Source organism: Petaurus breviceps, unplaced genomic scaffold, assembly GCF_028583685.1.
Source record: "Petaurus breviceps papuanus isolate PSGF00001 unplaced genomic scaffold, PetGlider_PUasm1.0 90730, whole genome shotgun sequence".
Lineage (NCBI taxonomy): Eukaryota > Metazoa > Chordata > Mammalia > Diprotodontia > Petauridae > Petaurus > Petaurus breviceps.
The window spans coordinates 13,649,231-13,675,374 of NW_027187324.1; the positions used below are offsets into that span (position 1 = coordinate 13,649,231).

Below are 26,144 nucleotides of genomic sequence, written 5' to 3' on the forward strand. Positions count from 1 at the left end.
TGACCCATTTAGCTGGATTCATATGCCAGTCCTCAACCTTCAGTGCCCCAGTCAGCTCTAACACTAAAAGTTGCAGAGAAAGTATATTGTTAGGGGAAATTCCTCATAGTTAGCTCTCTATACTAATAAAATCACAAGGCCTGGTGGAATTAAAAAAACAAAATTCCTATTGAATAACTTTAAAGTACATTATTATATAATGGGAGTAAAAAATGGCCTACATAAGGAATATAGATACTTAATGAAACAAGAAGCGCTGTTATATCTCTCTCCCATTCACCCTTCTCTACCACCCCACCAATGAATGCTTTAAGAATGTTAGGAACCACTGGGAACATTTTGTTCACTGTATGTTTTGTTTCTCAAATACAACCTTACACGCTTGTTAGACTTTATCACTGTATAAAAATGTACAGTGGCTTTATTGACATGTACATTCCATTATGTTTACAGCTGCAAGATATGAGGCACACTCAGTATTGCACTTCATTAAAATTTCAGGCTCAAACATAACCTAGAAGTTTAAATGAAATTGCTTTTGTAATTTAGTAATTCTTATACAGGACAAACATTGATATCTTTATATACAGTGTGATGCTTATTACATTAATATGCCTTCCAAACACAATTTTATAACAGTCTAGGAAATAAACCAGAATATTCTTCTTTTTACCCCCTCCCGTGATGCAGTTACAATTGTACAGGTTTACAAAAAGTCAGTATACAATAACCAATGATTTTTTGAAATTTTCTTTGCCTGATAGCCAGCATCATTTGTAGTCTATGGGCATGGTGATCCTTTTATATCAATTATCTATAAATATTCAATGCTTCATAGCCGATGACTGTAATGGCCACATGCAAACATCTCACAAGGTGGATGTCTTGGTTAAAAAAAAAAGGCTTTTTTTTTCACAGCAAGAATTATGTACATGGTATTTGGCATCCTTCTTGCACTGTAAATTTTTTTTTTCTTTAAATTTTAAAATGGTCCCATCCTCATCCTGAGAACTGTATAGAGTCCACCGTATTCTCTTCGTGACAAGGGCAGCTGTTTTTTGGGCAAATAAAATTAGATGGTCTAAAATGTGTGAGCATTTCTACAAACCCCACAACCCAGAGCAAATTCTTCTCCGGTAAGTGGATGGACAACATGTAGTGGACATTCTGTTCCTTCCAATTGTTTGCCTTTGGGACCTATGAAGTTGTAAGGAAACAAAAGATTATTTAACACAAATTAAAGAATATTGTCATTCAAACCTGTGATTCAATTACAATCAATCAATAAACATTTATTAAACACCCACTAAGTGCCAGGCACAGTGATAAGTGCTGGGGATACAAAGAGGCAAAAGACAAGTTTATGCCCTCAAGAAACTTACAATCTTTTTTTTTTTTCTTTTTGGAGGGGGGAAGTGGGGCAATTGGGGTTAAGAGACTTGCCCAAGGTCACATGGGTAGTTTTTATATTAAGTGTCTGAGGCCAGATTTGAACTTAGGTTCTCCTGACTCCAGGGCCGGTGCTCTATTCACTGCACCACCTACCTGCCCCTGTCAACTTACAGTCTAACAGGGAAGACAACAAGAAAATATATAAAAAGCAAGGTATTTAGAGAATAAATAGGAAGCAATTAAAAGAGGGAAAATACTGAAATTAAGAAGGTTTAGAGATGACTTCCCGTAAAAAAGGTGAGATTTTAGTTGGGACTTAAAGGAAGCCAGTGAGGTCAGCAGTTGGAGTGGAGGAGGGAGTGTGTTCCAGGCATGGAGCACAGCCAGAGAGAATGCCCAGAGACAAGAGATGCAGTGTCTTGTTTGTGGAACAGCAAGGAGGCCAGTGTCACTGGATCAAAAAGCACACGAAAGTTTCTCTTTGTTTTAGCATTGCCTACAAATTATACAATGAGTACATAGCTTTGTAATGAATACGTAGATTTTGCTGTGGCAGAAAATAATCTTGGCTAAAAAATGTAGGATTCTGGCTGCTTCCTCCTCAAAGATAAAGAAAATAAAATAACATTAAGATTCAATGGCCATGTACTAATAATACTGTGTTTTTTTACCTTGGCCCTAAGGAAAGCTAAAAGTAGGAAGAATCAGGATTAATATTGTTTTTTTTTTTAAATCAAACAGTGCTTGATTTTTACCTCAGCAATAATAGGTTCTTCAAAAAATATGAACAATTAATTCAATTTATGGCATATAAAAAAAGGAAATGAAACTTTTTGGACAGCAAGAAGTGAACTAAGCTCGCTAAAAACCCAATCATTGCATAATTATGGAGTAGCCTCATGTCTCTGTTTATACATTTATTTCCTTGTGATAATTCAGAGTTTAAAACTAAAAAAGGGTTTTTGCTTCTCTAAGAACAGAACCAAAATTATTTAGTGGCTCATTGGTTGTGCTCACCTTAAGCTAATTCAGCTTCAACTGACAAGCTTGAGGTAGCAACTTTACAAAACACAAGTTTCCTCTTGAGCAACATTGCTGAAAGAGGCACCAATAACAGCTGGTTTTTCTGTGGTCACACTGAGATAAACTCTAATCCTCATTAGAGGAAAATGAATAGCAGAGGACTAGATCAAGGAGACCCAAGAAGGAGGTAACACTTTTTAAAATCTCCATCTTCTTATACAGAAGAAGGAAAATTTGAAGAGAAATAAAGGACTAGCAGAAGGGAGTCCTGAGGTAAGAACTATTAGCCAAAGTCTAAGGGCCAGCAAGCACTTAAGTAGAGACTTGATGCCTATGGAAGAGGAGGGAAGTAAGCTGGTGTGCCTCTTTGGCAGAGAACCATGTACACTCAATTCTTCTGTAAGGCCCAGGACAAGTGAAGGACAAAATGCCAAAGCTGAATGTGGCTACAGAAGCACTGTTAATTACAGTCTTAAATACCCGTGTTTCCCCGATAATAAGACCTATCCCGAAAATAAGCCCTCCCCTTACTGTGTAAGATTCCTCTAAAATAAAATATTCCCAAAAATAAGCCCTATTGAGATTGCTACTGTAGTGAAGGTGATCCCCTGCGCTACAAGCTACATTACGGTACCCTCTGTATGCACCTTTCCCCCCCCCTCCCCGGGAAACACACGCCGCGCTCTGAGCTGCATCCAATCAGAGCTGCAGCAGTGAGCGTGTCATCCTGTTCTTTATTGAATTCATTATTCAATAAAGGTACATTTTTTTGTTCACATTTACCTGTTTATTAAAATTGCTGTCAATGTTCATTACAATAAGCCCTCCCCTGAAAATAAGCCCTCTGATGTTTTTCTGTCCAAAAAAATAATAAGACAGTGTCTTATTATCGGGGAAACACGGTATGTATATAATACAAGGATTCTGACAATGAAGATTAAGATTCTAACAGCGATGGGAGGATGTTAGAGGTTTAGTTAGAAAGCATACTTCTTTGGTTTTGATAATTGGTCTTTATGATAATCTGGGAGAAATTGCTTGTTGGTCCCTTTCCTAACATTTATTAAGAACTTTTTATACAAAATACAAAGATATACTTTGCCATAATGAAAACAGTAAAGATAAATTTCATCAATATATAATCTATGACTTAGAATGAAGTCTTATGGAGTTTCTTGAGGTACAATGACTAAATGACTTACCTCAAAGAGCCAGTATGTGTCAGAGTAGGATTTGAACCCAAATCTTCCTGGCTCTTGATCAGTCATGATACCTCTCTATTCCCTTCTTCTTTACCCTGCCCTCCCCCCTACCCCCATAAAGAGTTCAATTTTTTAAGATGGTGGTTGGTTCTCAGAGTTCTTGAGAACAGATTCACTAGAAGGGCACTGATCTAAGCTCACTCACAGGAGAGAGTTCCATCTTTGGCAACCCCGAAGTGCGAGCCCATGCTCTTAAAACAGGCAGAAGGGCAGAAAAAGAAAGATGGCTATAATATACAGTGAAAGATGATGCCACAGTAGATGAGGACTTCTGTGGCTATTAAAAATAGAACATGGGGAGAGCTAACTTAGAGTGAATGTCCATTTTCGGGGGTGATTAAGATGTAGCACATCTATCTTTTTGCCTGGGCAGGTTTACAATGCCAGGACGGATCTTGAATGTGGATGAGCTTCTAGGTGACTGTGTGGCTGGGGGACCTATGGAGCTGCTCTTTAACTCATGTGATGACACTTCAGAATTTCTGTTGCTGCCCAGGCTGAAGTCCCTCTGCCTTCACTCATACTTGTTATGGATGACAGTAATTAGAATACTGCTCCCTCTGCCCTTTCAGCTAGCCTTTCTACCAGTGTGGGGTCTCTCCTTCACTTTGATAGCAGTCATGAAAAAATAAATTGGATAATGTGGGAGGCTGGCAGATACCATTGTTTGGGAATGCTGTGCTCCAAACCTCACAATGCCTCAAGCTATTTTCCTATACTGCTGACTACTTTGCCTTTTAGATGGGAGACCTTATCTATCAGTCTTTTTTTTTTTTTAAAGCAATTGGGGTTAAGTAACTTGCTCAAGGTTACATGGCTAGTTATTTCTGGGTGTGGTGCTGAGTATCAGAGCCCAGATTTGATCCCCAGGTCATCCCGACACTGGGGCCAGTGCTCTTACTCGCTGAGCCACCTGGCCACCCCTAAGCAATTGGGGTTAAGTAACTTGCTCAGGGTTACACGGCTAGTTATTTCTGGGGGTGGTGCTAAGTATTTGAGCCCAGATTTGATCTCCAGGCCATCCCGGTGCTCTTACTCATTGTGCTACCTGGCTGCCCCATCTATCAGTCTTTAATTTTTTTTTTTTGCGCTTCTTGGAGGGCAATTGGGGTTAAGAGACTTGCCCAAGGTCACACAGCTAGCTTTTATGTTAAGTGTCTGAGGCCAGATTTGAACTCAGGTCCTCCTGACTCCAGGGCCAGTGCTCTATTCACTGTGCCACCCAGCCATCCCACTTATCTATCAGTCTTATCAACCAACCAACCAACCAACCAACCAACCAACCAACCAACCAACCAACCAACCAACAAGTGTCTCTTAATCCCCACACACTGTATTAGACATTGGGGTACAAAGACAAAAGTGAGACAGTACCTGCCCTCAAAAAGCTAATATTAATAACACACTGAACTGTGTAAACACATGCAGTTTAAAGGATTTCTAGGAAATTTTTAAAGAAATAGGTTAACAGGTGAAAAAGCTGACAATTTATATTCCAAATGGAGAACTGGGTGGCAATGTTAGTTTTTTATACATACTTGATTATTATGTTCTAATATCTTCATTACCCCAGCTTCCCCTGCCCCCTTTTTTGGAGAGTGTATATCTATTAGAGAATGGGAGCATGGACTTGTGCTTGCATTAATGTACTGAACTCCTGGAGAAGAAACTTTCCTACCAATGAAGATGGGCAACTGCTCTGCACCCTATACAATCTTAGAGGACTGACTAAAAAGTTAAGTGACTTCCCCAAAGTCACAAACACACTGTATGTCAGAAGTGGGACTTCAACTCAGGTTCTCCTGACTTTGAGGCTAGTTCTCTTGCCGTTTTTATATAAAGGATCTAAAATGTGGCTAAAATTACATGACACTTTATCCTATTCTGATAAAGTCCTAATAAAAAAAGACTTGCCCTAAAAATAATTTTAGAAACAAAGGCCTTACTGTTCCCAGTTAAAAATTAAACTAAGATAATATGTAAAAAAAATCTACAATATCAAAATAAAAGAATTTTTCCATAAGAATTCATTGTAATCTTATAGAAGACTCCTATGAAACCAAGTGGCAAACCAATTCACATTCTTTCTAGGAAATCTGGGAAAATGTATAGTATCTATGTCTATACCACACACAGATGACAATTATGACAAAACAAGTTTGAAGAAGCTCACCTGCAGGACAGTGTGGAAGTTCTTCTTTGGGGATGCTTGTCATTCTTTGAAAATCATCGTGACATGCATTACAGAAATGTGTTGTTCCAAAACAGAAAAATACAGCCACAGAGCAGCAGTAGCGGCATTTGTACTCTAAGAAGTCTGTACCATGCTTGGGACACATCTGTAGGAAAAGAAGTCAAACTGAATATTAGAGTAAGGTTCTCTGACACTTAAGACCTTCACCTTTAAACAACCTGGACTCAAAATGTCTCTACATCTCACCCCCATCTCTTTCTTCACTTCTGCCTCAGAGGAAGAAGTGGCTCCTCCTACCAAAGCCAACCCCTTCATTTGGGCTCTTGGCCTTTTCTGCTCCTGTCTATTCTACCAACTTGCTCCTTTCATTCACTTATTTTTTTAATCAGTAAACATTTATTAAGCACCCACTACATGCCAGGAACTGTACTAATCACCAAGGTTACAAATATAAAAGGAAAGAAAATTCCTGCCCTCAAAAAGTTTTTTAAAAAAATCCCTCCCACTTCTTTCACCTTGACCTCCACTGAGAAAGTAAAAACAAGAACAAAACCTCAAATATCTGTTAAAAATATGGTCAAGAAAAATAAAACTTCTCATTTGCCATGTCTATAAAAAAAACATGTCTCTATTTGCACTGAGTCCATCATTGCCTTCTCTTTCAGGAGGTGGGCAGCATAAATTCTTAGGAATTGTGGTTGTCTATTGTATTGATCAAATTTCCTGAGATTTGTGTGTTTTAAACAGGCAACAGCCGCCTTCTTTACCCTCCTACCCCAAACCTCTCACTCCCATTGAGAACGTAAGAAAACCCAAACTCATTACAAACATGTATATAGCAGTCAATCCTAACAAATTTCCACATTGGCCTTGTTCTAAAATATCTGTCTCATTCTACCTTCACCTTTCTACCAGGAGGCAGAGAGCATGTCTCACTTGCAATCCTGCCTGGTCACTATGCTGGTGACAATTCATCTCAATAATACTCCATCACATCTTGGTTTTAAGTTTTAACTCCATCACTGGTTTTGATCTTAGGCAAGTGTGTAAAAAGCTCTGAGCTTCAGTTTTCTTGCCGTGAGGTGGAAATAATATTTGTACTACTCATTTCAGAGGTTTATTGTGAAAAATGAATGGGACTATGCAAAGGATTTTGTAAGGACTTAGCTTCATATTTCAGCAAAAACAGAGACCATTTGTGAAGAACTGCCTCTCTTCTGTTTTCCCTCTTCATGTGACATCATTCAGATATCTCCTTCTACTATCTCCTCTTTCAGATGAAAAGACTGGCTTTTCTTATTAACAGGTACAATGCTTTGTATAGTTATTTGCTCAGTACACTTGCTAATTTATTTTTTTTTAATTTCTTTTTAATTTTTTTGTACTTGCTAATTTCAACTATATAGTTTGTACTAAATCTAGTTTATAAGTAGAAACTGATGAGCTTGAAAAAATACAATAAAGAACCTTGAATTAAAATTAGGAAATCTGAGTTCTTGTCCTAGAGGTCTGTTATTACAGTATATAACTTTAATCAAGTGGCTTAAACTCTCCATTCAGTTTCCTTAGCCATCCTTACAGACATGTTATGAAACTATAACAGGAGAAGGATAAAAAAAAGCATGTTTTTAAGAAAGTTTTATACTATTAGTTTGTCTGGAAATTGTTGGTAGTAAAAGAACTGTAAACTTGCAATGCTTCTTATAGAGAAAAACTGAGAATAATGGCATAATGTATGTGAAAGATTTTCAATGACTACACTGTTCTGTATTAGATGAAATAAAATTGGTCTTGAAACGACTTTTGATTATGTTACCTAACACTTGTGTGACCTTTCTGTACCTCAGGATCCTCATTTGTAAAATGAGGCGGCTGGATTAGATGATTACTACAGTCTTTTCTAGCTATAAGTCTATCATTATAGACCAGGACTTATTAGGCTTAAACAAATAGGAAACTTTAACCATGAATATTGAAAAAACAAAAACAAAAGCCCTGCAATACGTCTAGACCACTTTTCCATCTCATAAGTTCTTACACCCACCTGAGCCCTGGACACATCAGAACATGCTCCACAAATAAGCTCTCTAGGATCATAGTCATCCCCTTGCCCAGCCTCAGCATCACAGCGAGCTTCACCACCAAAATATGCCTAGGGGGAGTCAGAGAATGTGTTGAGATTACTGCAGCAATGAAGAAAAGTAACATGTAAGAATCTTGTGGAGGCAGGATTACATAAGGAAAAAGAAATCAAGAAATGTAGGATATGTGAGCACTAGACATTCTCTTAGATACCTAATGTTACAGTTAAGCCCCCATCAGTTCATGCATGGCTTCCAGTGGGATGCAGAAGGATGTAACACTATCTGGTTTTGAAATGGTTTTCTCTACCTACTATTTGTTGTTGCTGTATAAGTTGTTTTTCCATGTGAAGCAAACGGGGGTAAGTGACTTGCTCAGGGTCACACAGTTAGCGTCTGAGATCAGTTCTGAATTCAGGTCTTCCTGACTCCAGGCCCAGTGCTCTACCTGCTGCACCACCTAACTTCCTCTATCCACAATAGGCAGTATCAATAAAGTAGTTCCTATACTACAGAGGCAAAGGAGGCTACGGTTTTAATCAGCCCCCTTCTCTAGTAGCAGTTTAGCAGTGTGTGGCAATAGTAAGCCATCAAGTTTAGAACTTGACTTAATTTGCTTTGGTTTTATCCGATATTTTGCTAATCCTAAAAAAACCATTTTAAACTCAAACTTAATGTTTGGAAAGTCTTAGAAATAATGTTAATTAGATGAGAAAAAGTCAGTTATTTGTTGAGAAACACAAGACTAAAACAACTCATTGTAGCTGGCTTAAAGACTAGTGAGAAAGCAATTATATTAGAATATAGCAGAATAATGCTCACATTTATTCAGTAAACCTTTGTGGGTCAAAAATTACATTCTGTTGTATATATGATGGCATTCTCAACAGACAGTGGAATAAAACTGCTTTGATAGTTTGTCTAAAACAGGTTGTTGCATAGTACAAAGGAGGCTAAAAGGGCAGCTATGTGGCATACTGCATATATTGACAAGTCCATCTTTCTGGAGTCAGGGAGATTCCTATTCCTGAGTTCAAATCTGGCCGCAGACACTTACTAGCTGTGTGACCTTGGGCAAATCACTTAATCCTGTGTAACTCAGTTTTCTTATCTGTAAAAATGAGCTGAAGAAGGAAATGGCAAACAACTCTAGTGCCTCTGCCAAGAAAACCCCAAATGGGGCCATGAAGACTTAGACAAAACTGAAAAGACTGAACAGCAATAAGAAGTTACAGTCTGAATCCCTATGCTGAAAAACTTCTCGATTTGATCTTGTCCCATCACAAGGTAATAGATAACTAGTGAATGTGCAACAGCCACAGGGAAGAAAGGGGAGGGACTGGTGCAAGGATACATCACTCTTCTGGAAAAAGAACTCAAAACACATGCTCCACTGATACAGTAATCTTCTCTTTCAGTATCTCCACATATGGAAGTCAACACATCAAAATACAATACCAAAATACCACTAAATAAATTAACATAAATGTGAAGAACTTCATTTTTAATTTAGTAAGTACAGAACCCACAGAGATGCCCTCTGATGTTTCCCCATGGCAGAGAGGGGAGCCTGGATTCTCAGAAGTGACACTAGTGACATTATAGGCAGTAGAAGGTTCCATATGACCTGGAAAGTCCTTGGTCATAGACTAAATCTGTTTTGTTTTTAATTTAAAATCTGTGTCTTCCCATCTCACTGAGGTTTAGTACAAGGATACTCATAGGCCCAAACCTAATACTGACTGACACAGGAGTGTGGGCCTGCTCCATTTCTGACCTGGAATAGTTTACTCCTCCCTTGGGCAACCTGGTGGCCTCTCACTTCCAGAGACTTTACCATATTTATGCCAAACTTGGTGTGGACACCTGATCAGCATAGCCCACTGTAGCTCAGAACTCGCAATTCAAAAGATCTTTCAGTTTCACTCTCCAAGGCAGCTGGGATTACAGGCATCAACTACTATGCCTGGAAAGGTAAACTTATCAATAAACTAATCAAGGTCAACTTTGTACGTGAAGAGATTTCCATTCAGGACACAGTATACAAGAAGAGTTTATTACCTAAGGCCTTTGCTAAGCCCCCCAGTTGTCAGTGTTCTCTGTCTACTGTGAAATCACATTGTATATATACTCTGTGACCTTTTATTTTTTTCATTTTTCAAATGCTTTATTAACTTCTGATTTACATCGTTAATTTCCACCAGATTTTGAGTTACAAATTTTCTCCTACCCACTGCCCCAAAACAGCTGTCCCACAGGATATCCCTTCCTCCCATATCCCTTTTGACTTTTCCAGTGGATCTCTATGCCCCAGTGCCTATATCTTATTTTCCAATTAAGTGTAAAATAGTATTAATAATAGTATATGTATATATATATATATATATTTAAATATTTCATTTTAAACTTTGAATTCCAGATTCATTCCCTTCCTCCCTTATCACCCACCCTTACTGGGAAGATAAGCAGTTCAGTATAGGTTGTACATGTGTGGCTAATGCAAAACAATAATATAGTAGATATATTGTAAAAGACTGACTATATTTCCCTCCCTCCTATCCCACCTCCCACTTGTTCTATTCTCTACTTTGATCCTGTCCCTTTTCAAAAGTGGGTGCTTCCAACTTCCTTCCCCCCCAGCCTGCCCTCCCTTCCATCATCCCCCCTCTCACATTCCCTTCCCCCCCTTTACTCTCCTGGAGGGTGAGATACCCTATTTAGTGTGTAATTTCATTCCCTCCTCAAGCCAAATTCAATGGGAATAAGGTTGACCCATTCCCTTTTGCCTTCCTATTCTTCCCCTCCATTGTAACCATTTTCTCTTGCCTCTTCTATATGAGATAGTTTACCCTATTCTGTCTCTCCCCATCTCCTCTCATTATATTCCTCTCTCACCTCTTAATTTCACCTTTTAAGTATCATCCCTTCCTGTTAAATTGGTCCTATGCCCTCTATCTATGTATACCTGTAAACATATATATACACATTCACATATGTATTCATATGCCCATATACCCTCATATATATATATATATTTTTTTTTTTTTCTATTCCCTTCAAATACTGAGAAAAGTTTAGTAAGTTACAATTATTGTTCTTCCATGTAGGAATGTTAATAGTTCAACTTTGGTAAGTTCCTTATGATTTCTTTTCCCTGTTTACCTTCTCATGCTTTTCTTGCTTCTTGTATCTGAATGTCAAATTTTCTATTCAACTCTGGTTTTTTCAGTAAGAATGCTTGAAAGTCCTCTATTCCACTGAATGACCATATTTTCCCCTGAAACATGATACTCAGTTTTGTTGGGTAGGTCACTCTTGGTTTTAATCCCAGCTCCTTTGACCTCTAGAATATCATATTCCAAGCCCTTTGATCCCTCAGTGTAGAAGCTGCCAGATCCTGGGTTATCCTGATTGTGTTTCCAGAATATTCAAATTGTTTCTTCCTGGCTGCTTGTAATATTCTCTCCTTAATCTGGGAATTATAGAACCTGGCTATATTATTCCTAGGAGTTTTCTTTTTGGGATCTTTTTCAGCAGGTGATCGGTGGATTCTTTCAACCTCTATTTTGCCCTCTGGTTCTAAAACATCAGGGCAGTTTTCTTTGAGAACTTCCTGGAGGATGATTTCTAGGTTCTTACTTTGATCATGGCTTTCAGGTAGTCCAATAATTTTTAAATTATCTCTCCCGGATCTATTTTTCCAGGTCAGTGGTTTTTCCCATGAGATATTTCACATTTCCTTCTATTCTTTCATTTGTTTGGATCTGTTTAACAGCATCTTGATTTCTCATAAAGTCATTAGCTTCCATTTGCTCCAATCTAATTCTGAAGCAATGATTCTCCTCAGTGAGCTTTTGATATTCTTTTTCCATCTGGCAAATTTGGCTTTTTAAGGCATTCTTCTCCTCATTGCCTTTTTGAGCCTCTTTTGCCATTTGAGTTAGTCTATTTTTAAGGTGTGATTTTCCTCAGTCACGCTGTTGACTCTCATTTCATAATTTTCTTGCATCATTCTCAATTCTTTTCCCAATTTTTTCTCCACTTCTCTTATCTGCTTTTTAAGGTCTTCTATGGCCTGTAACCAGCTCATATTTTCCTTTGAAGCTTTTGGTGCAGGAGTTCTGACTTCACTGTCTTCCTCCTGTTCCATGCTTTGGTCCTTTTTGTCCCCCAAATAGGAGTGTAAGGTTGGAATCTTCTGTCTGCTTTGTTTCCTTTGCCTGGTCATGTTGCCCCTCAGTCACTTGACCCCTGGGCTTTTTGCCACAGTAGGACTCTGCCACCAGACAGGGGAGCTTTAGTCCTAAATGCTAGGGTTTTCTCAGCTGCCGGAAGTATTAGATGGGTGCCTTCTCTGAGGCCTTCATACGCTCTGGCAAGCTGGACACACACCCCAGGACCTCCACCCTAGACTGCAATCCAGATCCAAGCAGGTTAAAGCAAGAGCAATTACCCCTCAGAATAATGCTTGGTCCCCCTACACTCTGCAGGCCAGGCATCTCAGCGGCTTCTCTCCCTGGGGGCAAAAGCCACGCACTCCCACTTACTGGGTCCCAAAGTCCAGACTGCACTGACCTCTCACTTTGTCCTTCACATCTGTGTGTTGATAAATCTGCAAATGGCCACAGCTGCTGCTGATCTGGAGTCCCTCCAGCCGCGGCTGGTCAGACCCGCCCTGGGGCTAAAGCCTCAGCGTGGGGCTGGGCTCAGCTCCCAGAGCACTGCGCCGACCTGCCGGGCTGTCGTCCGCGGGAGGTTAGCTTCTCTGTGTCATTTTGTGGGTTCTCTAGCTCCAAAGTTTGTTTAGAGTCCCCTTTTTACATGGATTGGGGAGGGTGGAAGCCGGAGCAGCAGGGAGGTCCTGCTTCTACCCCGCCATCTTCCCAGTTTCACATTTTACACAGAGGAAACTGAGGCCTAGAGATTTAAGGGACTTGACCATGGTCACACAGCTAGTAAGTATCAGAGGTGACTTTGAACCAAGGTTTTAGAACACTTAAAATTCAGCACTCTTCCTCACATAATAGGTATCTTATAAATGTGAATAAATCAAAGAGGCATAAGACTATCCCATTTATATCTCTATTCTTAAAATGAGTGTGTAACATCTACCATACATTTAATTTCTTAGTTATCTATACAATTCCCAATTTTAAAAAGTTGTTGAAATAAATTTCAAGCATACCTTCTTGCATTTATAGCAGACATAATATGCATATCTATTCATGGCATAACCAGCAGGGTCATTATAAAACCTAACTCCTGGTGTTGTGATGGCCTCACTCTTGTGCAGTCCTTCATATTCCAACCTCATTAAGGCCTTTCTCCTGACATCTTCATAGAGTTCTTTGATTGGATCAAGCAGGTCTTTTAATACTGTATGATTTATTTTGTTCTGGAATGAAGAATACAGTACTTTAAATTCATATTAGTTTTTTTGCTAATTTCTATGTAGTAGATATTTCCCACATCAATTACTATTTGAATATTCCATAGACCAAATACCCCAAATAAAATTTTCAACATAAAAGAGAAACTCATTTCAAAAACATTTTAAAAATTATTTCACTAATATCTTAATGTTTTTAAAAACCAACATACTGAGTTTTCATTGTTGTCAACCAGTAATTGATCCTTGTGATGTTCACAGAAACTGGCAAAAAGACACTGCTGACAACTCTGGATACTAAATGCACTTAGAACTTAGGATGTGTTCTGAATAGAGGAGATGCTGAGAAGATGCTGAAAGACTGACCTGACAAGAATATAAAATTGTGGGGAACAGAAATAGCTGGTTCCTATCAAATTTGTTCATATAACCAAGGTGATCATAACGGTAAATAAAATGCTAACCGAAGAAGAATGATCCTCATAAATCATAATCCTATCTTATTCTTCTTAGAAACACAAAGGCAAAAGCAAAACACACTCTCCCAGTTGTTCCTAAGTCTCTTTCCCTAAGATTTCTATCCTGCTGCTTTACTTAAGACCTGAGACTTAGAAATTAATGCCTTAAGAAAAAAAATATTTTTTTTTACCTTGTTTTTTGGAGGTTGAGGGAGATGCAAGAAAACAGAAAGCAACATTTTCTAGGATGCCACCTCCATATAAATTGTTCTAGGGAACTAGATGTGGCCCTGCTTTATGGCACCAAACAGGGGAGGAAAGTATAATAGCATAACTGAGTTGTTCTGCTAAGAAGTGACTGCTCTGAGTCTCTCAGAGGGCATAGTTTGGATTTTAGATCTTGAGCTTTTAGGACTTGTCCTAATGTCCCTGAAAGGTCATATTATGGTTTCATCAGACAACTGAAGATATCTGTATCTATTATCATTAGAACAATAAGTTCATTTTTCCTATAGTCAACTGCTCAACATGTGTTATGATATGAATTCATTTTTCAATTCATCTTGGCAAGCAAGTATTTATTAAGAGGCTAAAGATAAGTGACATACATCTTCTAATATGTGTCTGAATGAGTTTTTTCCCTGATGGCAAATAAAAACCAATTCAATGAGGAATTAAAGAGTAATTATTGAGCACCTAAAATTTTGAAATCTGTCATAAATGATAAATAATAAAATAAATATGTTATAAAACAGTGAGAAATACATACTCATACTAGAATGTCAACTAGAAAGGCAGTGGTGGAATTTGTAAGACTGATGCTATAAAATTTTGTAGGGAGGAAGAACATGAGGCAGCTAAAAAAGCAGGCCACCAACGGCCAATTAAAGTAGGATACTGTGTTTCCTGAGTCTCCAGATACCAGGAAGAATCTGGAACTTAAGTAGAGCATAGATAATTTTTAATTTTCCCATACCTTGCAAATAGGACAAGATATAAATCCAAATGTTATCCGGGGCCCAAGCCATCTATTTTCTAAAACTCGTCGACAGCACTGCAAGTGGAATATGTGACTACAATCCAACTTAAAAAGAAAAAAGGGAAATACGTGAGCAGATACATGATTAAAAGTGACTAAGAGCAGAGATATTTATGACTTTTAGGAACTCAGCACGGTGAAATCCCTGGATATGTACACAGGCTTTTTTTTTTTTTAACCATTTCTTTACTACTCAGTAGGACTAGTCTGTAGATTATGCAGGCTCTTAGTTTCTCCTCATCTTTTGGCCATTTTACCCCAGCAAAAAAAAAAAAAAGTCTCAGTGTATTAAAAGAGAAGTGGTGAAACTATTAATATTGCTTTACTTTGTTATAAGGAAATCTTTGATCCTCATGGATGCCCTTTCATTCAGTGACCTATGACAAAAATGCCAATTATCTGTAAATTAGTAGACATAGCCATGACTGTGAAACAATTAATGAAAAATATAGGTCTTTTCAATTTTTCACTATAAAAATGATAATGTAAAACTGCTAAGATATGAAATAACTACCTGAATAGCTGGTGCTGCTGAAAGTGCCTCAGTGAAGCATATCATACACATGTCATCAGCATCTTGCTTAAGCGTTGTGGAGTTTTTATCACAGCCATGCAGACATGGCAAACAGTGTTCTTCGTTTTTGACACCTCCACAAGGATGGCCACAAGGATGTGTCTTGCTACAGGCTATTTTAGCATATTCCTGTCAAAGAGAAATTCATAAGTGCATAAGTTAACATTAAAAATTAAAGGCAAATGTCTAATTACATTACACTCAATACGCTAATTTTCCTCTAGGTAATAAATAGCAAGATTAGGCATCAACTAATATTATTTTCTTTTCAACACTTTAATACAACCACGGATTAAAATTATAAGACCTGTTTTGAATTTTAAATTATTAAATGAAAAAGGCTAATTAACACTGAGCTAATGATCATACATTTAAAAAATATTTATCCCCAAAGAATAAAAAAAAAAACCCAACACAACAACCATGAAGTACTAAGTAATCCTTTCAGCAATTTAAAAACAAATTTGGTCTAGTTAAAAAAAATCATTAAGATAATGGGAACGTTACTTAAGGAAAAGAAAAATCAGAAAAGAAAGTACAGTACTTAATCAAATTTTTTTTAAGAAAAAAAAAAAGGAAAGGGTCTAGTCCAAAGGTTCCCAAAGTGGGAGATACTGCTCCCTGCGGGGCGCTGGTATGATCCAGGGATGGTGGCTATAGTAGCCATGGGTGCAATTGGGAGTATTGAATAAACATAAGGGGAGGGGGTAGTGGAAACATAAGGAGAGAAGATAAGAAAATTTTGAAAAATTGTTTGTATGTGCTTCATCTGTTGTGTAATGGAGTTAAAGTCATAATGATTACATCATTTTCCAAATAAACACACAAAATGCAAGTTATAACCTGTCAGTGGTCAAGTCATACAACAGGTCTTAACAAGCAAGTGTGGGTAGGTGAACGTGTTGTTTTGTGCGTTGTCAGGAAGTCCAGCATGCATCAGTAGGAATATATGCATGTTTATAATACAATACCATATGGTTACATGATGCAATATTGTGTCATCAAAATTTCAATGCAGGAAAAAACCCACAAATTTAAAATAAATTATTAAATTTATGATGTCATTAAAAATAAAACAATGTTAAAGGGTTAAAGATTTCCAAAGGGGTGTTGAGTAATTTTTTTTTTTTTTTGAAAAGGAGACAGTATAACAAATAAGTTTGGGAACTTCTTGTCTAGTCTGTGCTTCCTATCAAAGGTGAAATTTAGGGCTTTTCCTGATCCTCTCTATAGCTGAGACATATAATCCTCCCTGTATTCTAGTCTATAAAGTAGGGTTTGTGCTGAACTACATTATTATTTACATCAGTATAAACTACACTATTATTACCAATGGTGATGGGGCTGACTGTGTGCTTATTTGTACCTACCTGACAATCTGCATCAGAACAGACACTGCCAACAGCAGATAACTCTGTTCCACTTCTGGAACCACAAAAACGGCATGCTTCAGAGCTACTTGTGGTGGGTTTACCTATGTGCAAGTAGAAAGCATCACACTGTAGGCTTATATAGTATAATAAGTGGCTAAACAATAATAAAAAAAGTAGCACAATATATCTAAAATTTTTTGTTTTGTCTACTGAGTCAAATAATGGTAGAAGGGGATTTCTGGAGATGTAAAAAAATGAAATAACTTACAAATTCCTTTTCCTCTTCAATCTGAAAATATGCTTACTTATGAAATGCTTTTGAGTTTCTAGTAGAGAGGAAAAGGCAAAAAGGGCAGGGAAAACTCCAAAATTTTTTTAATCTAAAAACATAACGAGGAATAAAAGACGGCAATCCTAACTTATTCAAGCTCACTTATTAATAGCAAAGCTTTTGTGGTTTTCAGCATTTAGGGAAATGGGCAACCTGAAACACAGGAATTGTAAATAGCAATGCAACTTCTAAGTGAGTTTTTAATTTAAGCTGCAAGTATATAACATAATTAGGAGGAAGTAAATTCCATAAATCATTACTTATATAAATATTTGTGCAATTTGAAAATTATTTAATTCATGCAGAGATTTAAAAAATAGAATATTTCTTCCATCATGGACTCAAAAGTAGTTGCATTAAGAGTGTTTCAGTGTTTAGAATAGGGTTGAATGAATGACTATCTCACACTTAGAGAGACTTTAAATTTGGAGCAGAGACCTTAGACATCCTTTAGATTAATGTTCTCATTATATAGATAAGAACCCTGAAACTCGAAAGTGAAGGGACTTGCTCAAGGTCACATGGTAAGTTAGCTATAGTATTTAACTACTTCTCTGTATTCATTACTTGTGTCATCTAGTGGATATACAGTGTTTGGCATACATTAGACATTTAATAAATGCTTACTGATTAACTGATCTAGTGGTAAAAGCCAAAGAGAAGTTAGGAAAAAAATTGAGAGGTGTGTTTGGTTATCTCAATATTATATGCAGTGATCAGTAATGTAATAAGTAGATATCAGGAAACCTCCCCAAATCATCCTTGTATAAATGACTTCAAGCTTAACTAGTGGCCATAGTTATATTTTATTTTTTACCTGTATGTTCTCTGAACTCTACCATTGCCTTCATGGTTTTAGAATCTGCTAGTGCCATTAGCCAGAAGAGTTTGGTTCTACCACAGCCCTCATGAAGGTCAACCTTAATAGCTTCTTCCTCTTCTTTGAAGACCTGTTGGTTTTATGAAAGGCAGAGACAATAATAAATATGTACTAATAAATGTTTATTATTCATAAAGTACTCTGAAAACATGAAATTTTCACCTGTCTCTGATGAGTTTTGGTTCGGCGATGAAGATGAAGGAATCTGTCACAGTCAGTGCATAGATTTCCACATACATTGCATAAGATGATTGCTGCAGTTTCACCATCATCGTGGTTATCACACATAGGCTGAAAAACAAGATAAATGCTAAATAAAATGAAAAAAAAATAAAGCCCCAGGAAGTGACACAAATTAGATGTTACTTATTAAAATCTCAGTCATTGTCAGGCTCATTAAATTTCAAATTTGGAAGGCCAAGCAGAATAACAGCCAATATATTTAAATAAAACACAACAAAAAGTTATGGACTTGAATACTTTGTTCAATGACATCTAAAAATTGTTCACATTTCAAGCAAAGTCAAGATTTAACTCTAATTCTGTACTAAATGAACAGTACTTCTAAAAACCTGTTAACAATCTTCATACACTAGCATTAAAGTGTAGCTCTTCAGTTCATTCTAAAAAGGATTTTGGGGCAGCCAGGTAGCAAAGTGAATAAGAGCACTGGCTCCAGTGTCGGGATGACCTGGGGATCGAACTGGCCGTGTAACCCTGAGCAAGTTACTTAACCCTGATTGCTTTAAAAAAAAAAGGATTTTAATAGATCATGAATATAAAATCTAGAGTGAAAATTAAATCAAAATTTACTTTAGATCAGGAGTTCTTTACCTACTGTCTTTGAACTTGTTTTTAGAATACTCAGATAATACTCAGACTGTCAGAGATGATGTACAAAAGAGGTTGAGAACTCCTGGTTTAAAAGTCTAAATATGCTCTTAAGAATACCTTTCATGGGGGCGGCTAGGTGGTACAGTGAATGGAGCACCAGTCTTGGAGTCAGGAGGACCTGAGTTCAGTTCCGGCCTCAGACACTTGGCACTTATTGGCCGTGTGACCTTGGGTGAGTCACTTAACCCTAACTGCCCTGCCCTCCCCTCTCCAAAAAGGAAAAAAAAAAAGGCTACCTTTCACGAATTCAGACAAGTACTGAAAGTGCCTTACTATCTAGTATACCCAAGAAGATACTATTTTATGAGTGAATGGCAAGCAATGCTGTTTTTCCTGTTCCTTCCTCCTTTCACCTTATTTCTAAGGATAGCTTTTTTTTTTTTTAGGAGGGAAGTAGGGGGAAGGGTTTGGTCTTTTAATTTTACTGAAATAAGGAATTACCTAGTAAGGAATTTTCCTCTCCCCATGTAGACTGGATTCTGCACTTAATAATCTTAGAGAACTGCCTGGGGCATGCTAAAGGACTGGCACCAGATTACACAGCTAGAATATGTTTGAGGTTGAACTTGCACCAAGATCAGCCTGACCCCAAGGCTGGTTCTTTATCCACACACTGCATGGTTTCTCAGTGACATATCCAGTACAAAACTTAAAGACAAGATCATACCATGTCTAACAACATAAGCTTAGGATGAATGCAAAAGCAAGACAGAGAAAAGAGAAGAGAAAAAACCCACTGTTATCAAATAATTTGGTTACTTATGTTTCAGCCTGAATTATGAAGATGGAAACTAAATGTGGGCAATACAGTAAAATAAATGATGAGAAATTTAACTGGTTTTGATAAAATTTTTCACCATTTAAACTACTGTACATTTGTTTGGTGGACTTCTTTTCTCCAGTTAAAATGTTTCGTAAGATAAAACTTTTGCTCTTACCATTTGTTTCTGTTGTCCATCCTTTCCCATCCATCTTCCTGAAGAGAGCCGATCCACATGATCCTGATCTAGAACACATAGTGATGCCAGGGCAAGCCAGAGCTGTTCAAGGAAACAGGGACACGAGTGAATATTAATTGGGAGGGGGGATGGCATGTTTAGTGTAATTCCTAAAAGGTCCACACAATGTCCCGATTACTTAACTCTGAATAGCACTAAGCACAGCACCACATTCAATAAAGGCATTTTAAAAGTACGTTTTGATAACAAGGTCATACATATCATTGCATCTCTCAGAGAACCTCATATTGTGCCTCAATAAATATTTGTTATTTAATGAAAATTCAGGAATTATTTCACATTAAGCTTTCCTATATTCTGCCTTCAAAAAAAGTGTACATTTTCAATTTTAAGTGATATTGACAAAATGGATTCTGAATGATGAGGAAAATATTAAGTTATATTCAAATTAAGGTTTAATGGAGAAATAAGGGAAGTATACAATATAGTCTAGAAAGTTATCAGCACATGTGGTTAAATAAAAAATGGTGTGTACTCAAGTGGCTATGCATTAGTCAGCAAGAAAATAAATATATGTGAATATCTAATTTCTTATGATTCTTGAGAAATGAGAGATATTGTTTTATTTTCTTCCCCTTTTTTAGAATAATAATTATTCTCTTTTGAACATATGATGCTTTAATGTTTATAAGGGATCTTTTCATATAATATGTCTGTGAAGCAGGTGGTAGTAGAAGTAATATTATTTTCAACTTTCACAATGAAGGAGATCGAAGGTCAAAGTAGTAAAGTGACTTATCTGCAGTCTCAAGGCTGATAAGTGAGTGGAGCCAGGGCCCAAATCCAGGGTTTCATGACCCAATGCTTTGTCCACTCGTTATACCAGCCTAACTCACTTATCCCACCCCAAAAAGAAAAAAAAATATTCTTGTTTTAAAGTCTAAGTAATAAAAAGGATCAGTGTAGTATCAGTATTTACTAACTTTCTTGACATTTTCTCCTCTTGTTAAGAGAAGGTAGGTGGAAAAATGGAGCATGCAGAATTGAAAGAACACAGCCAAATGTGAACAGAGACTTCCTGATAGCAAGGCTAATGTCTCATTTAGGGTCAGATATTCAGAAGTAAAATAAGCCATTATGAATGATCAGAAAATGATCAAAGGATATGAACAGGCAGTTTTCACAGGAAGACTGTATTACCTGAACCCAGCACTGGATGGTAATTGATTCTAATTGTACTAAATGTGACCCCAAATGGTGGAACCTAATTCTGTATGAAGAGGAAATGGCTTATTGAATTTGTTTTTTAATCTGTTAAACAAATATTAATAAAAACTCTCTAGCAAAAAAAAAAAAAAGAAAGATGGGATAGGTTGCAGCTCTTTCAGCATTACCATCAAGCAGCATCTGCAAGAGGCAACAGGGACTAGTTGCAGGTCTACTGAATAAGAGGGAGTTTTAAAAATACACAGGAAGAAAGGAATCCAAATTGGAGAAGGGGAGAATTTGAAGAAAGTGGGAGGGTCATGTTATAGGTCATAGGGCAATGCCGCCAATAACTGCCTCTGAGCATCAGCACATACACAGTGCTTAGCTGCTGTCTGGTACACGGTGAAGTTACGCAGAAACCTTAAATTTGGGGAATGACAACTTTATAAACTCAAATGGATGAATCTATTCCTCTTCCAGTTATCACCTCTTTCTAATGCTGTCCCACTGCCTTGCCACTATTCCTGTAATTTTTCTGGAAAATCTATACTAAATAAAGATGAAGAAACTAAAACAGACTCAAACACCTGACATTTGAAGTAGCAACTGTCTGTCATATTTTAATCTTTAAGAGTGGCTATGTTCTCATGTTGTCTCTACTTTTATGCCTTTTTAATTAATCAGATTTAAGACAACGAGTCAATTTAAAAACAATAAATGCTTCTTACATAGTACTACGCTGGGTATTAGGGGAAATGCCAAATTTAGATAAGGCAAGGTAGCTGCTCTCACAGAACTTTTATTTCAAACAGAGAGTAGAGTAGGTACTGGTAGGTACTGTGCAGACATTTTTCTTAAAAAGGGATACTCTCTGTAAGGACCAAGTATAAAACTCAGAACTATATACTGCATACAGTGATGATGAATCTGAGGAAATTTTAGCAACGAAGTAAACCAAACATCATAGAAAAAAAACGCCCAAGTAATCTGTTTTATGATAATTAGTATAAACTTTTGATCCAAAAACCCCCATGGTACATTGAGCAAGAACAAAGTGATACAAAACAATTGTGACCCTGAACTGTGATCCTATAATAGTCATACTGATGTCACTGTTAGAAACAGACCTAGTTCTGCTTTGAGCTAGTGATGGCTCATTTATTTGTGCTCCACTCCAAAATTTTAAATGTTTAAAAGTGACTTTGATGAGATAAAGTCCAGCTCACATCGAATACTTAAGAAGTACCTACGATGATGTATACAGATCCAGTAATGATGATTTCCTCTTCATCATCAAAAGCCATACTGATACACAATTTTAAGGTTTACAAAACACTTTCCTCCAACAACCCTGTGAGGTAGGTAGTGCAAGACATCTACAGATGAGAAAAATGGGGTTGAGAAGTTATATGATTTGTCCATGGTCATACATGTAGTCTGCCTATGCCCAGGATGTGAAACAAAGTCTCTAGACAACAAGTTCAACCTTCTTCTCACTATATCTTAATCGCTTCTCAAATGAAAAACAACAATAAAACCAAAACGACAAATCTTACCCTGGTTGTTGCAATACATCTCACTGGAGATCTATATTCTTCTTCCATTTTTGTCAAGGCAATGATGGTTTCTGCAATGGCATTTTTGGTAACACGGGACCATGCTTCAGACAGATGACCCTATTGAATGGGGCAAGATATCTTTAAGAGATAGGCAGATACAAACAGATTTGCTTAGTCATGCTGGCAAAAAACAGCAAAGAAAATTATCTTGAATCAAGTTAGCTCTTTCAAATACAATTAATTTCTGACACTGTACATGCTATACAGTTTGAGATCAAAAGGCAAAAATTTTCTGAAAAAAAAATCTATTTAAAAGAAAAAAATTACTATTTTGACTGAAAAGCAGTAAACTAAAGCTGGCTTATTATACACCTGGAATTCAGATTGGTGAATCCTTGCCAAATTGGCTCTCAGCAGCTAAAAGCTTGCAGCATTTCTCTGTTCTGATTGTAAACAATAACTAATGAGTGGCAAATCAAAGCATGAGAACGATCTTTAATGAAGCAACCATCTAAACAGCAGGCTCAAATTAAGTTCTTAATAGGCTGTAGCTTCTGAGAGCAATAGCCTAATAAATGGGTAAGTCAACCAATATACTACATTGATTTTTTATATTCATTTGTTCATTCAAACTAAAAACTTATTTAGGTCCCACAATGCATAGTGTACTATAATAGACACTGGGGAAGATACAAAGATAAATAAGACATAGCTCCCTATAACATTGTAATATCAGCTAAAGGTAAGCAATGGTGAGTCTCAAGAAGTGCTTTTGACTATTGACAAGAGAGTTACAGTAATGGATAGTATTGTGGAGACAGATATTGCTATTCAACCTTTGATTCTCCATTAAACTTATATGAACTGGGATTTATGTCCCTACTTAAACCACAACCTGGAATTCAGGTTCCATTGCTGCTCTCTGAAAACATTAGTGGAACATTAGCTATATGGTGGACTATGCTACCCAGCATAGTCTGTCTGTCTATATGAGCTTCCCAGTATCCTCTGAATACAAAATTAACTAATGGGAAAAGGTCAAATTTCTTTAGGTCATTAACTATTAACCATCATCTTCCCTCCCTTGACATCTTTGCCAGAGGAACACAGAAGGTAGTTCTGAGAGTTGAGACAGATAAATAGCAATGTGCCACAATTAAAATAAAAAGTGCATCAAAATTAGAAATAATGCTTTATGCAAGAGGGGTTTCTTTTTAAAATTAGGGAAGTGCTAAACTCTTTTAAACTTTTTTCTTTCCACAATTTGGGTAAAAATAATATTCTGTTGCTTTAAACTTAAACATTTATTAAATGTTTTGAAATAAACAGTTCTACACAGAGAGATGAAGTGATTTAATAACTTTTCAACCTTTGTAACAATTCTGAAAGCAGCTTCATTTAAAATCTGGCAGAATTCTTACAGAAGGAATAACTTTAATACTAATCACAAGCACATTACATCTGATATATGGAACTGTTGGCACCTTAAGGAACACATGAAGATAGTCTACTATTTTATAGTGTGGAATGCAGAGGAATATTGCCACTGATGAAATGATGGATAGTTTGACACACTGAAGAAGTAACATTTAGCAGAATATTATAAAAGCACTTTAATTTATTGTAACATGCAAAAAAAATCACAAGGCTGACCCCTTCCTCAAAATTCTGCAGAATAAATTCTTTATTTTGGCTAATCACACTTTTTAGTCTCACCAACAGAATTCTCAGGAGAATGGAAACTTACTGCTGCCATGTCCTTTATAAGTTTAATAATGATCTCTGAAATCTGGGTGGGAGTTGAGCCCTTCATCCACCAATGGCTTTCACCTCGTCGAATATAACTACAGAAGATAATTAACAAAAATATTTTATTAAAACAATGCATAATAGTAATAATAAATGACAAAAATCCAAAGAGTTAAAGTTTCATTAACCAACTTAAATGACTTCAGAAGTTAGTTCGTGCATGCTTATTATGGAATACAGACATCTGTCACAGAAATAAATGGAATATTTCATTTGGCAGGGGTTAAGGAGAGCAAGTTCTGCATTTGGAGGCAGAGGATTGATTTCAATTCCTAGATTTGATATGATTAAACCTGCTGGATCTGTTTCCTCATTTGCAAAATGATTTTGGAGTTGCCTTTTAGCTAAAAATACAAGATCCTAAGGATCTGATTTCATCTTTTAACCTCAATGTAAGAAAAGACTTTAAACACAGCTCTATAAAGAGTACTTAACATATAGTTAATATCATTAATTCTCATGTTATCCTTATGAAAATGGTAGTGGTAACTGGCAAACAAATTTTTAGGACATGAAAACTTGAAAGAAGGGAAAAGCGATTTATCTGGGATAAATGAGTGAATCAATAAAGTGAATATAGACCACCGAATTATAGAACAACAGAACTGGAAAAGACCTTAGAGGTCATCTAGTCTGACTTAGCTATTTTCAATTTGCCTGAAGTCAAACATTTAGTTCTTTGACTATAAACTAGCTGTATTTTGAATTCCCAAACAGAGGATCACTTAGCTTATTGGTTCAAATATTAAATAGCTCTCACCAACCTGGAATTGAAAATCATTGGCAGAGTAACTGTTGTAACTCCTTTCCCTGCAGCAGTGCCAGCTGTTCCTGTGATGGTAGTTCCTTTGGCCTTTAACTGTACTGTGAGGGCTTTGGCTATGCATCCCAGGAACATATCCAAGATACCTAGTTTATTCCAGTCTCCTTTTTCTGTTGAATGAATTATGTCACTAATATCAGCTGGTGGAAGGGACTTCACGCCTATGATGCTGGCCAGGCGATTAGGAGTCACTTCAGGCAAAACCCGTCTTAGCAAAGAGGTCACCTAGTAGCAAAATCATAAAAGAATAGTTCAAAGCAATATGCATCACAGGAGGCATCTTCAGCACTGGGGTGTGAATCACTATTTTCTTTACTACAGATGGCAAGCTCCCATGCTTCAATGGACTCAAACAATCAAAAGTCCATGTTATCAAACTTTTGAATTTTTACTTTCCTAAAGGTTCAGCTGTTATCACTAGAAAAATTTCAAGGATAAAAGATGAATTTATTAAATGGTCATTACTCCAACATACCAAAAACCTCATGTCTTTTGTGGAAGCATTAGAATAGACTTATCATAGGGCAGAGCTACCATGTTTCCCCGATAATAAGACCTATCCCGAAAATAAGCCCTCCCCTTACTGTGTAAGATTCCTCTAAAATAAGCCCTCCCCTGAAAATAAGCCCTATTGAGATTGCTACTGTAGTGAAGGTGATCCCCTGCGCTACACGCTACATTATGGTACCCTCTGTATGCACCATCTCCCCCCCCCGCCCCGTGAAACGCACGCCGCGCTCCATCCAATCAGAGCTACAGCAGTGAGCGCATCATCCTGTTCTTCCCCAGTGATTTGCTTATTGAATAAAGGTACATTTTTTTGTTCACATTTACCTGTTTATTAAAATTACTGTCAATGTTCATTAAAATAAGCCCTCCCCTGAAAATAAGCCCT

General features: G+C 37.0%; 1 protein-coding gene across 2 annotated transcripts in view; it reads right to left on the bottom strand.

Moving 5' to 3' along the window:
- Positions 1–382: 382 nt before the first annotated feature.
- The window catches only part of MYCBP2 (MYC binding protein 2), a 301,197-nt gene continuing 275,435 nt past the window's right edge, over positions 383–26,144 (bottom strand). For both annotated transcript variants that reach the window (XM_069066842.1, XM_069066841.1), the window contains 13 exons: positions 25,191–25,474; positions 24,365–24,461; positions 22,615–22,734; positions 19,829–19,930; positions 18,159–18,287; positions 17,934–18,066; positions 16,783–16,886; positions 15,353–15,541; positions 14,776–14,883; positions 13,138–13,347; positions 7,916–8,023; positions 5,851–6,016; positions 383–1,197 (listed from right to left, as the gene is read on the bottom strand). In XM_069066842.1, the coding sequence (XP_068922943.1) occupies positions 1,082–1,197; positions 5,851–6,016; positions 7,916–8,023; positions 13,138–13,347; positions 14,776–14,883; positions 15,353–15,541; positions 16,783–16,886; positions 17,934–18,066; positions 18,159–18,287; positions 19,829–19,930; positions 22,615–22,734; positions 24,365–24,461; positions 25,191–25,474 (1,866 nt within the window). In that variant the 3' untranslated portion in view covers positions 383–1,081. The remainder of the gene's footprint in view (positions 1,198–5,850; positions 6,017–7,915; positions 8,024–13,137; positions 13,348–14,775; positions 14,884–15,352; positions 15,542–16,782; positions 16,887–17,933; positions 18,067–18,158; positions 18,288–19,828; positions 19,931–22,614; positions 22,735–24,364; positions 24,462–25,190; positions 25,475–26,144) is intronic.